This window comes from Hoplias malabaricus, chromosome 4 (genome assembly GCF_029633855.1).
Source record: "Hoplias malabaricus isolate fHopMal1 chromosome 4, fHopMal1.hap1, whole genome shotgun sequence".
NCBI classification, from domain to species: domain Eukaryota; kingdom Metazoa; phylum Chordata; class Actinopteri; order Characiformes; family Erythrinidae; genus Hoplias; species Hoplias malabaricus.
In genome coordinates this window covers 68,815,113-68,828,458 of record NC_089803.1, presented here as the reverse complement: position 1 = coordinate 68,828,458, position 13,346 = coordinate 68,815,113, and the positions used below count along the sequence as shown (strand labels likewise).

The window sequence follows — 13,346 nt, the reverse complement described above, 5'->3', positions numbered from 1 at the left end:
ATTGAAAGTAATATTTAATTTCCATGAGGGTGAAATACTAGAAAGGTTTGCTTTCTTGCAGCTCCAGGTTCCACAAGCAGAGTGTATCCATCCGCTGAAATGATTTAAGGCGTAATGTTGCATCGTCAAGCCCATGATGAGAGCTGTAACTAATATCCCTCAGATACAGAGAATGCATTGTGTGCTGAGACGCGGCATGCACTAAACATGGCTGTTTAAATATTCAAGCGCTCTTCGGTGCCAGTGGCAGTGAAGTGACAACAAGCCAAAGCGAACCGCCAGAATGCAGCCAGGAGACAGTGATTGGTTTTAATTAAAGACGACGGGCCCACACTTCTTTGTTGCTGCTTTAACATTTTAATCAACATGTCATTTCAGCACCCTGCCTGAGGTGTCATATTTGCATATTAGGCTTTCAGAGCAGGACGTTGAGAAGTGCTGTGTAATCGATAGTACATGATTAATCGTCCCTTTTTATTATCTCTTGTTATGTGTGTGTGGGGGAAGAGTGTATTACGGTTTCAAGACTGATGGCACATTTCTGACGTAGCTGGATACGCTTCAGGGTGCCCTCCAGTCATGGTCTTGATTGTGTGTGTACACACAGGGGCTGTGCAATTAATTGCATGAATTGTGTATTAATCTAAATGGTTACCCAATCATGACTGTGTCTAGGACTTTCTGGAGCTCAAATCATTCGTCTGACATTTGTCCAGTTCACTTCACATCAGGTTTAATTGTGTTCAGATAAGATAACATTTTATTAATCCCCAATGGGAAATTAGTGGGTTACATGTCCATATAAAGAAATATACAAAGATAAAAAATAAGCTAATAAAGCATTTTTGTGTAAAATGTATTTGTAATTCAAAATTCTAACATTCTCTGGCACTTTTGTCATTGTAAGGACTGGGGGCGGACTGACGGAGGTGGAGGCAAACGCTGTAATACAAACTTTATTTGAACAACAAGAGATAACAAAACAGATAGATATGGACAAAGAGACAATACACAGGGAGCTAAACTGAGACTTAGACAAAGGAGCTAAACAGACTAGACTTGAACACACATTTAAACAAGACCACACCTGGACATGGAGAGCTAAGAAGATTAAACTTGGACACAGAAAGCTAAACAGAGGAACTTGGAGACAGAGGTAAACAGAGTAAACTGGTACTGACAGACAAAGCGAAGAGAAGGAAATCATGGAACAAACGAGACAACCAAAAGAGGAACAAGGAGAGAGCAAACCAAATGGAATCAAACCGAATGTCCAACAAACAGGAAGTAACACAAAGGAGCCTGACAAGGGACACCCGGAATAGATAATGAGGGGGAGGAGCTAGGGCAGGACTAGGGTGGAGACAGAAACAAAAAACAAACACAGCCATATGCAAGTAAGCACATGGTGGGAACACCAAACAGGACAGAGCCAAGGTGTGACAGTCATACTCTTTTAACATTGTCGTGTAGTATTAAAAATGACAAATTTCATTTTATTCAACAGAAATAATTAAGATAGCAATAAAAAAAAACCAAAAACTAAAACTACATATTAATACACTCTCAATCACTAGCAAAAGTGGTTCGTCTATGAAATCACTCAAATAACCTTTTGTACCACCTTTATTTTTAAGTGTGTATAAATATATATATATATATATATATATATATATAATAATAATATTATATATAATAATATATATATAATATAATATAATATATACTATAAAAGTGGAATGTGTGGTCGTGCATGTGTTCTGTGTGGAGATACGGTAGTTACATATGGAACTATCACAGCAGTAAAATGCAAATATTGTGATATAATTTCCCTTGTGTCAGGCCACGGTTTGTATCCTATGTCCTCTTTGGCCTCCCATATTTTCTACGTACCTTTATTTTCTTTTACTTTGCATGCCCCACTCCTTTCGTCACCTTGAGTAACGTTTCCTCTGGCATGCTGGAGTCACCCACTTGTCAATTTGCAACAGAGGTCACCGAACCTTTTTCTCACACGCTTGGGAGAAAAAAATGACATCACATCACGAAGAGGTTTATCAAAATGGAAGAGGTTTATTGATACGGTTTGATTTGGGTTCTCTCTCAAAGTTCTCAGGGATGATGCTGTCAAAGGAAGACTTCAAAGTCTCAAGGAGAAAAGAACGTAGTCCTCCTTCCTGTTCAACCTGGCATTAGCTGGAGTAGGAGGAAGCCTTGTTTATTTCTTTAATTCCTTAATGCACCAGTAGCAGTTGATGTTAAGAGCGCAGGTGCCCACCTGAACCTCCTTCATTGCCCCTGCACTTCTTTAATTAGCCTGATTTGTTGGCTAATAGACAGGAAGAGAGCTGCTTTTCTGCGCTCATTAAGTTAAGCACGCCTCAACAAGGCAGACAAGGGTCTGGAGCTTTTTTAGGTGTGCTTTGATTAACCGTGGCCTGGGTTTGTACCTGAAGCCACTCCCTTTTTGTTTGGTAGTATTTTCTGCTTATTGGAAACTGCTGAGCGTGGAGTTAATGTGCTAAACGATGAGTGGGTTTATAGAGATATTTTTATAGGAGTGTGTAAGCCATTATTCTAATCTTTTCTATGCACCATTTTCCAACTATAAACTTTAATTCTTATAGGGTTTAATCATTTTCAGGTTATATCAGTTTGTTTAAGGTGTTGGATAGAAGCGTACTGTGATTAACAACTTGAATTCAGGTGTGAATAACTATAAACTATGAGTAAAATTGGCCAAAACAAAAGAGATTTTGTAAATTGTATTGTACAGTGTAAATTGTAAATAGTAAAATAGCTTTTAGATGAATGATACCTGGCACGTTTTTATTGTGAATAGTCGATAGCGTCAAGAATTGGTTCCAAATTACAGCAAATGACTTGAGAAGAAATAAACCCAAAGCCACCTGGAGCACATTATCCTCCAGTGGTACCATATTCCAGAGCAGCGAACTACGTGGAGTGTCCCAAAGTACAAGGTGCCAAGTGTTAACCAACAATGCCAAGGTAAAGAAGGCATGGCCAGGAGTGAATACGTTTGGGCCAATAAATACCCGAAGATTTTATGGACAGAAGAAAAGGCAGAGATGATATTGATCACTAAAGGACACCACTTCCAGTCATAGGCCGCAGTGTGGAGCAGAGGTACTGGTAAAGGCTGCTCATTAGACATGAGCTAGACTGGTGTTATTTTTGAGTCGGTTGGACTCAAAAAGAGAAGAGATGGTGTCAAGACGAGCAATGGGAAGAAGGCAAGCTGGCGGAGGCTGTGTGATGTTCTGCTGGGAGACCTTGCTGGGGTCTTGGGGTTGTTGTCTTGGGGACAAAGACTGCAAGGTGTTGACTCGGCCTCAGTCTGAGTGTACACCTGTGGGAAGAATCACATAACAACTTTGATGATCAGAAGGATCTCCTGCAGATGTCTTGGTGCCAGATAACACAGGACGCCTTCAGAGGTCTTGTGGAGTCCATTGCACGATGTGGCAGAACTGTTTTGAAGGCACAAGGGGATCTACGCAATATTGGTTTTAATGTTATGTGTGTATATATGGCACACACAAACACACCCACCCATGCGGATACACATTGTTCATCACACATCACAAACCAGCCACTGAACTGTCTGTTTATTATCTGGTGTGAAAAACCATTTGCTGTTCCTCTCCCTCTCCTTCCCCTGCCCTGTTTGATGCTGCTCTTTTCTTGGAAGTGGCCATGAATATTGATTTTTCTTTTCCTTTTCTTTTTTTCCCCCTAGTGTTAAAACTAGCCACTTCTAAAACCCTCCATCTTAACTGGGGTTTGCAAAAGTGAACGTACAAAGACAGAGGGGATTCAAAAGGCTCTGGCCACTTCCTTGATGTCCAGAGCGGTAATTTCTGATGCCTTTCAGCCGTGGGGATGTTTATGAGCTCTTTGTGATTGCTTTTCTCTCGAATGGGGCTTGAGCGGATGTTCACTGTTGTCCTAACTAATGGACCTTTATAGTGAATCACAAGTAGATCAGAGAGGGGAAGGCTTCGCTGAGTTTTAATGTTTACCTGAAGCCGCATGAGATGAACAGTAACCTCGTCACTGCTGACTCCAGCCAGTACATTTAACGGCATGGTATTGTCGATAAAGGTGATGGGAAAACATTGATATTCTGGCTTTGCACAGACACGTATTGGCACTCTTGGAACATAAAATATCTAAGTGGTTTTGTTGTTGTGTTGTGCTCTGACCCCAGTGGGCCACTGATCTGTTACTGTCTGACTAAACTAGAGCACGGGGAAGGTTAGGAAGGGATAGAACTGTGGGTCTATGAGTATGAAACACCTGCACCTGGATCCTATACAAACAAGGTCACACTATGACTTTCCGTGTGATGCAGGCAGTAAAAACCAAATACCTGGCTCCAACCAAATGGCCTCTTCTAGTGTGGCAGCCATCTGGAATTCATTTTACGCAGCTACTTTTCAAGCTAGCATGCTTCTGTGGCATGCTGGAGAGATATGGCTGGCACAGCTGGGGAGATGCACTTGTTCAGTTTGACTGATTCTGGTCACAGGGACACTATGCCATTTTTCGAGTTGTATGCAAAGGTTTGGGCGCCCCAGTCAAATGACCTGTCATGTTCAGTGCCTTTTCAAAGGCTCCAGATTTTGCATATGAATACAGATCAGCTGTAACTCCTCAGATTTGCAAACCTCTGAGGTTTGAGCAATAGGAAACTAGAGGGCAAGCTGCAATTCTTTTTTTTTTTAAACTATATCGAGAAGCAAATGTTTTTTTAATCGTTTCATTTCTCTATTCATTTCTCTTCTCTATAATTTTAATTTTTGTATTGTTTCTTTTATCTTATATATATATATATATATATATATATATATATATATATTACACAATGACTGCCGTAATTAAAAGTATCTTGTATTACCACTGATAAAGGTAAGTTGTCCTCCAAATGAGGAAGGGTGGTGGGGTGGTGGCAGTGGTGGCCACCCTTGCTGATGCAAAGCCACTGAACAGTTTAGTGTGTTGCAGAATGTAAACTGTCCAGATCTGTCACATCAGCTGAACGACCTCTGTACTAGCCAAGTTTAAATTCAAGAGTGCAAGATACTTTGTCATTTCAGCTACTTACACAGTACACAGTGAAATGAAAACAGTGTTCCTCCACAACCGTGCTGCATCATCAGAACAGCAGTGTAAACAATTAAGTGAAAACCAAATACCAAGATCCTTTTATTGTCCAAACACAGTGTGAGCAGTGATGGGGAGAGGAGGCTGTCCTGCCCACCCAAAGGGCGAAGTCACTTGTTCACTCTAGGACTCCGGGCCTTGGACAGCTGAGACATCTCCCGGATTCAAACCTCTTCTCTACGATTCCTGATAATACTTTGTAGGACAGGGTTGCGGCTCTATTTTTAAGTCATAAGTCTAGATACACTCATGACCTTTTATATAGCTGAGTGGGAGACGATTTTAGTAAGTATAATAGGGATATTATAATCAGCTGTAATTAGATTTTGGCATGTTCTCTGACCTTTACGAAGATTAACTGTATTCTCTATCTGAAATGTCTCTCCATTTCCATACACAAAGCAGGCATGGCATTAATATAACCCAGGGATACTATTTTGAATACCTGGAGTCTGGTTAATGAAGGACTGTTGGGTCAATACTCAGCACTGTTCTCAAAGTTCAAGCTTGAGTTTTAGCGAGTCAAACAATTATTGGCTAATGGAAATGCCAGAGGGGAAACAAACTCTAAACTTTGCATCAGTTCAAGGACTGATACTTTTATGTTGATTTGTTTAAGACTTGTTTGGTCTGTCAGGGAAATAACACCATTGATTTTTGCCTCTTCTTCACAGCTAAGTTTACTTTGTTGTTTTCTGATGCATCCTTCTGATTGACCCTCTTCTTCTTCTTCCTCTCTCATTCCTTCATCCTCACTCTTTCGGCCTCCCTCTCTCTCGGTTGTGTCCTTTCTACTCGTTCTATCTTTCTTTCTACTTCAGTCACCACTTGCTTAATTTCCCACTAAATCCAGTCTTCCTTCCTTAATGTAATTTAAGTAGGCTGGAACCCCTTCATCAGGCAACTGCTGGCATTTAATTAAGTCAGAGGAGCTATGTTCTCGCCTCGCTCTGTCAGTGAATCAGATGGTCATTAGTAATTAATACACTGACACCACTGTAACTGGCGGCTTTGGGCCGGCCCATATAGGGCTGTCTCTGGACTGAGGGATGGTTGATGACCATGGATGAGACCCCCTTCTCCAGGTTTAATTACACCATTAATAGTCAGATGTATTTCCATCTGTCGTGCCATTCTTTTCCCTACACTTGGACTTGTTTCGCACACCGGGTCGCAAATAGACCACATAAATTGGCCCTCTAAATTATGGAGCACTTAGAAATGGGGGAGCTAATTTGTTGAAAAGTTAGGCTCAACTTTTTCCCCCACCTCCTCCGTCTGTCGATCCCATCTTTAATGGTTCTGGCTGTAGTTGAGTGAGATATTTATGAACTGGGGTCTGCAGTTTTAATCAAATTTAATGGAATCAGGGCAGGAGGAAGTGGCAATGGATGGAGACAAGTTGGACAGATACGTTAAGGACAGCTGGGGAGATGTATTTGTTCGGTGTGACTGATCCGGGTCACACAGATCATTTGGCGGTTTAAGGCAGATTCAGTTTGAGATTAGAAACATGGATACTTCTTGTAGAGTAGTGGTTTTCAACCTGTGGGTCGCAGCCCCCCCCCAGTGGGCATCAGTGGTACTGTAAGTCGACCCAAATTGTTTTGTAAAACAACAGTGTTTCCAACATATCTCAACAAAGATATTGTAGGAAATTACTTGGAGTGTACACAGTGTATTTAGGGCGAGCTCGTTGATTGGTCTTGCGTAGTACACTCATGGCCAAGAAAGCTAATAATGCTAGCTAGTAAAGCTAATAACTAATACAATTGTTGTGTCTTATTGTGTGAGTTTCACCCACCAACACATAAATGGTCAAAAAACAGGGTCTTTCACACTGAAAGGTCCAGCTACAAGTGAAGCATCCACTCTATCTCTGACCAAGAACCCGAGCATGAACCAAAACTAAGAAAATACAGCAGTGGGTACCTAGCGCTAGGCTGCACATGCACTGGAACGCAAAATGAACAACTACCACTTGCTGTGCTGTTGCTCTGAGGTCTTGTCGAGTGAAGATTTGAAGCCAAACCAGTTGCCGTTTGGAGTCTGTTGTTGTGCTGTATTTGTTTAGATTTTAAATGGTCAGTTACATTTTAAAGCAGGCTGTGGACGTTTTGAGGTGGTGTAAGTGGGCCACCAGTTCTAAAACTTTGGGAACTGTGGTCAGTTTAGCTGTTTAAGAGGCACTGACCTTAATACGGTGTCATGTTGTCCTCATGTTAATCAGATCTGCCTAATATTCTGTTCCACCAGGTGTTGCTGATGGACTACCTGGATGTGAAGAACACTCGCAGTGCTGCTGAACCCTCTGCACAGCTTTCTTATGCCAGCACTGGAGGCGACTTCGGGGCCTTTTTCGCCAAGAAGAAGCCACTCCGGCCCAAACAGTCTCTCTTCAAGTAGGTCCTGTTCATCGCCTGTCACTTCTTTCCCCATTCAGGGCCAGATCTAATTCGTCCACTCAGAAGTAAAGGGAAGTGTGTTAGAGTGAGGGAAATAAAGCAGAATCCACATGTAGTTACATTCCCCAAAAATGTGATCTTGCACAAAATGTACTGCTCATTTACATGAAGTTGGAACCCTGATCACAAACTCGCCACACTGCGGATAACATTGGCTGCTCTAGTGGCTTTCAGTGTGAACGCACTGTAAGTAAAGGCCCTATCATCAGGAGATCACTGTTTAATCACTTGAGGCCAAAATTACTGCCACTTTTCCACTGCATGGTACCTACACTGCTCTACTTGACTCTACTCTGCTTGGTTTCCATTTCCATTTGGTGAATGTGGTCCCTGGTACATGGAACTGGGTACTTTGTTGTACTTGCTTGCTCATGATTCCAAGTGAGTCAAGTAGGGACCAAAATGTGACGTTTAACCAGCAGAGATCACGTTTGTTTTTATCTGACTCACAACGGCAGCTCGTAAAATTACGCCATTGTCTTTTGAAGAGGTTCAAACGCTCCTTGGATCGGTGGCCGGTGAAAGAATCCAGCGAGAGTCAGAGGTGTTCAGTCACAAACACACAAAGCTATCCTCTCCATTGCTGTTGACGTCACGGCTGTATTTCGGGAGCAGCTGTTGTAGTGGAAATCAAACCAGGGTCCATGCACCAGCAGATAGAGTGCAGCGTCGAGTAGTGTAGGGACCATGAAGTGGAAAAGCGCCATAAGAGAGCACAACAAACCTTGCGCTCTCTCTCTCTCTCTCTCTCTCTCTCTCTCTCTCTCTCTCTGTCTGAGGGTAGGAAGGCTCTGTTTCTCTGTGTGGTCCAGACTTGATCATAGCTTTTATAATACGCAGTGATTTTGCAGGGTTAAAATGTTTATACTGTTTAAAGCAGAGCAGATCATTAAAGCACCTGTTGAAGCAGTTCTGCTCTCACACCTGACTGTGAAAATGGATATGTTTGGTGTTTCTTCACAGGTTTGAGTCTTCATCCCATGCCATCAGCATGAGCGCCTACCTGCGCGAGCAGCGGAGGGAACTCTACAGCAAGAGTGGGGAACTGCAGGGTGAGTCTGGGAGAGGCGAGGAGCCGGGTGAAGGGGGAGGTCAATGGGTGGGAAAGGTAGAAGGGAGCAGGGTGATGGTGAGGAGGAGATGTCTTCAAGTCATCAGCAAGTGAGGGCTAACGTTATGCTTAGTCATCTACCAGTTACTGCTGAGTACTTATTTTTTGAGTGTACACACACACACACACACACACAGTCTCTCTGTTGCAGTGAGGCAGACACCCTAGTGTGTGTCCCAGCTCCTCTGTGTTTTGATTCTGTTTACCTGTGCTGTTATTCCCTACCTCTCTCTCTCTGCCTTTTTTTTTTTAATTTATTCTCCCCTTCCCTCTCTTCTGTTTTCCCCTCATTTCCACCCTTCCTGCTCTTTTTTCTTTTTTCCTCTCTTCCCCTTCTCTTGGTTTCTCTCTCTCTCTCTCTCTTTCTCTATCTCTCTCTCTCTCTCTCTCTCTGTCTCTCTGTGTGTCTCTCTCTGTCTCTCTTACTCTCTCTCTCTCTCTCTCTCTCTCTCTCTCTCTCTCTCTCTCTCTCTTACTCTTTCTCTCTCTCTCTCTCTCTCTCTGTCTGTCTCTCTTACTCTTTCTCTCTCTCTCTCTCTGTCTCTCTCTCTCTATTTCTGTCTCTCTCTCTCTCTATTTCTCTCTCTCCCTCTCTCTCTCTCTCTCTCTCTCTCTCTCTCTCTCTCTCTCTCTCTCTCTCTCATCAGAATGACCTTGCAGTTTCAATCAGCAGTGCTTGACAGCAGTGTGCCTGCTTGTGTTTTTTTTTCCTCCTTCCACACCCAATTCCACAGAGACACAGCCTGTGCAGAATGATGGAGTGTGAGAGAGGTGATGTGTGTGTGTGAGAGAGAGGGGGATAGAGGTGTGAACGACAGCCACTTCAGTAAATAAGCGTCCATTTTTTTAAGCAAAAGTTTTGATCTCCCCGTTCCCCACTCGTGAAAAGTTCTTCCGCAGGTTTGCAGCTCTCTTGTACAAGTCGATATGCTTTATTTTCTTCATATTTAAGGAGTCCTCTGGCAGTTATGATTTTCCTATTTAGAGCAGTGATTTCTCGCATGGCGCAGGAATATTTCGGTCTCTCCGTTACACAGAGGCTCTGATTTGGTTTGATAGCGGGTGCCAATCACGGCCGACCCGGGACACCCAAACGGAGCAAGCCAAATGCACAGATTAACATTAGATAAGAAAGCAAATGGGCTTCCAATAGTCTCCTCACTCTTTTTTTTTTTTCCCCTAGGCATTTCAAAAGTGAAAAGGGGAGAAAAATATTTGGATGGTTGAGTGCCTTGCAGCATTAAAAAGGAGATGAGATTTCCCTGTTTCATTTAGACTGTCACAATGGCGAGTGTTGGGCCTCAGTCTGAGAGGTGAATGGGCGAGAGAAGATTGAAGGCACGGAATCATTTAAAAAGCGAAATAAGCCTTCCAAGGGCTGAAGGAAAGAGTTGAAAGTCATTGTTTTCATTACGCCCACTCCAGAGCCATTCAGGGCTTTCGGAAGTCAGAGATTAGAAATGGGGAAAATATGAATTCAGACTGACAGAAATGCTTCTCCGTCCTTTTAATTAAGTTTTTGCAGCGGTCGGTGCACTCTGGAGACTTGAGGTCAGTTGATGGCCTCGTGATTGGTTTGCTGGAAAGGTTAACCGCTGGCCTGGACACAGTCAACTGTGCTCCATCTTCCAGTGACGAATGCCTTCTTCTGTAGGAAACGTTGTGAGGTTGGGGAACCATTACACGGCCATGTACTGCTGTCTTAAAAGCAGTAAACCCAGGGTTCATGTCCAAGCCTGGGTAAGCTGACCACACCACACTATAAAGAGTGTTTGGGCAAGACCATTACACTACAGCTCCCTGTTTCTGTGGCAACATTAGAACTGTAATCTGCTCTGAATAAGAGCATCTGCTAAGTGCCATGAAGGTAAATGGTAAAGGTTATGCTGTGGTGGCTGTTCGGAACTAGTCCGCTTGATGGAAATGACAACAGAGTTCACCCTTATGCTAATTTAATTTTATAACTAGGCGTGTCATAAGGTTAAGGGTTCATCACCTTATTAATAGTTGGATTAATAATGCAGTTGGCTTATTTCTTTGTTGTTTGCAGCAGCATTAAGGGGCCATTTGTACGACTAGTCATCTTCCTTAGCTGTCAGTATGTCTCAATACAGTATATTATCAATTCTGTTATCAGAAGTTGGAAATCATCTCTAACGAATGAACCCAGTGCTATGATTAAACAAACCCCTAAAATAAATTAGAGGTGGGGCGACACGATGGTGCAGCAGGTAGTGTCACAGTCACACAGCTCCAGGGGCCTGGAGGTTGTGGGTTCGATTACCGCTCCGGGTGACTGTCTGTGATGAGTGTGGTGTGTTCTCCCTGTGTCTGCGTGGGTTTCATCCGGGTGACTGTCTGTGAGGAGTGTGGTGTGTTCTCCCTGTGTCTGCATGGGTTTCCTCCGGGTGACTGTCTGTGAGGAGTGTGGTGTGTTCTCCATGTGTCCGAGTGGGTTTCCTCCGGGTGACTGTCTGTGAGGAGTGTGGTGTGTTCTCCATGTGTCCGAGTGGGTTTCCTCCGGGTGACTGTCTGTGAGGAGTGTGGTGTGTTCTCTCTGTGTCTGAGTGGGTTTCCTCCGGGTGACTGTCTGTGAGGAGTGTGTCCACAATCCAACACACATTGGTAGGTGAATTGGCGACTCAAAAGTGTCCGTAGGTGTGAATGGGTGTGTGTGTGTTGCTCTGTGAAGGACTGGCGCCCCCTCCAGGGTGTATTCCCGTCTTGTTCCAGGTAGGCTCTGGACCCACCATGACCCTGAATTGGATAAGCAGTTACAGATAATGAATGAATGACACTGGAGGGCTGAAGGACACAGGGCTGATTTTGAGTAACCGAAACCCCTCAAATAATCAGTGCCTGTGGGTTAGAGAAATGCTTTATATACACTGTTTTATTATTGTTATTATTAACATTATTAATATTATTGTCCCTTCTGCCTCACATGACTAAATATAACCCATAAATATATATATAATTTCCAAAATTTTAAATACACACACATATAACAGCACATAAACACTGCCCTGCACACTAGCGTGCTGCTTTGTGTAGGTCTGTGTTAGTGCGGGCAACTGCTTTGTATCATGTTGATTATTCTGTGTTAAGATTTAAACTCACCCAGATGCTAAGGTCGCTGCTGCTGCTGTAGAGCCCCTCTTTAAGACCCCCTCTAGTGTGGGGCAGTACTTAATGAACTGTTAATAAAACACGGAAGTAAACCAGAGTGGGACATGTAGAGTGTAAAGCCCCAGTATGAGCACCTAGGGAATGTCCCTGTTCCTGTTGTGTTCTGCTAAACACTAAGCTAAAAACACTGCTTCTTTGACTGATGTTCCTACTTCACCTCGGAGGGGGGGCTGCAGTGCTGAGCCCAGAGCAGCAATGACAGAGGCTCTGTTCTCTCTGTTACAGGTCTGTAGAGCATCACAGTGATTTGGAAGCTGTAATTTTGGTGTCAAATATTCCATAGTGTACTTTAATAATCATTTGCATTGCAAGTGCACGATGGAAATGAATGTATGAGCCAAAGGTTTGGCTTGAGAACTGATAAATAAAACATAAACGATATTCAGAGTGTTTTTCGAGATGGAATCGAGCCCTGCGTTTGCTTTTTTCTAGTTAATTCTCTGTAGAAATAACAGGTGTTGTAGCAGCATTGTATTTTAATAATGCTCCAAAGCGAGATATTTGATGTCTTGATGTATCTTTTGGTCTGATGCTATGGATTGAAGTTAAAGCTGCACAAATTGAGCCAAGCGTTATGAATAATGCAATATTTAATCTGTTTCTGTCCAGTCAAACTGAATATTGTTTGTTTGTGTGTGAGTGAGTGTCTCTGTGGATGCTGAAGGTCTGCTAAAAGCTCTACTTGTGCTCTCTCTCTCTCTCCCTCCTGCCTCCTTCCTTCCATCTCTCCCTCCCTCTCACTCCCTTCCCCCGGGGCCATGTGAAGGCACTGCTGTGGCAGTCATTATAATAATACATTCCAAGCCTCTGAAGCTTAATTACAACCTTCTCTGCTCAAGCACGACTTATACAGTTCAATTAATCGCCAACTTCCAGCCCAGTTCATTACTGCTCCACATGTAGATGCATCTGCAGTCTCGTCCTTGCTCTGGGTCCGTCAGTGCCCACCAAGAGCAACACAACCTTCGGTAGCGCACTGAGTAATGGACAAGAAACGGAGGTATCGATCTCGTCTTCCTTATAAACGAGAGAGGTGATCACTGATCATTAGGGACGTATAGAGTGGTGCACAGTTGTAAGCCTCATGGTTGCCCGGGCTGCTTTAGACTTGCTGTGTGACATCGAGTACACAGTTCAATACATTTATATACAATCAAATTTGAAGTGAGCATCATGGGTTAAAGGGCGGCACGGTGGCGCAGCAGGTAGGTGTCGCAGTCACACAGCTCCAGGGGCCTGGAAGTTGTGGGTTCGATTCCCGGTCCGGGTGACTGTCTGTGAGGAGTGTGGTGTGTTCTCCCTGTGTCTGCGTGGGTTTCCTCCGGGTGACTGTCTGTGAGGAGTGTGGTGTGTTCTCCCTGTGTCTGCGTGGGTTTCCTCCGGGTGACTGTCTG

General features: G+C 43.5%; 1 protein-coding gene across 1 annotated transcript in view; it reads left to right on the top strand.

The window, feature by feature from the left end:
- Positions 1 to 13,346, top strand: part of exoc4 (exocyst complex component 4) — a 253,279-nt gene that overhangs the window by 49,524 nt on the left and 190,409 nt on the right. The window contains exons 8-9 of the mRNA XM_066669357.1: positions 7,444 to 7,589; positions 8,616 to 8,704. Of these exons, the coding sequence (XP_066525454.1) occupies positions 7,444 to 7,589; positions 8,616 to 8,704 (235 nt within the window). The remainder of the gene's footprint in view (positions 1 to 7,443; positions 7,590 to 8,615; positions 8,705 to 13,346) is intronic.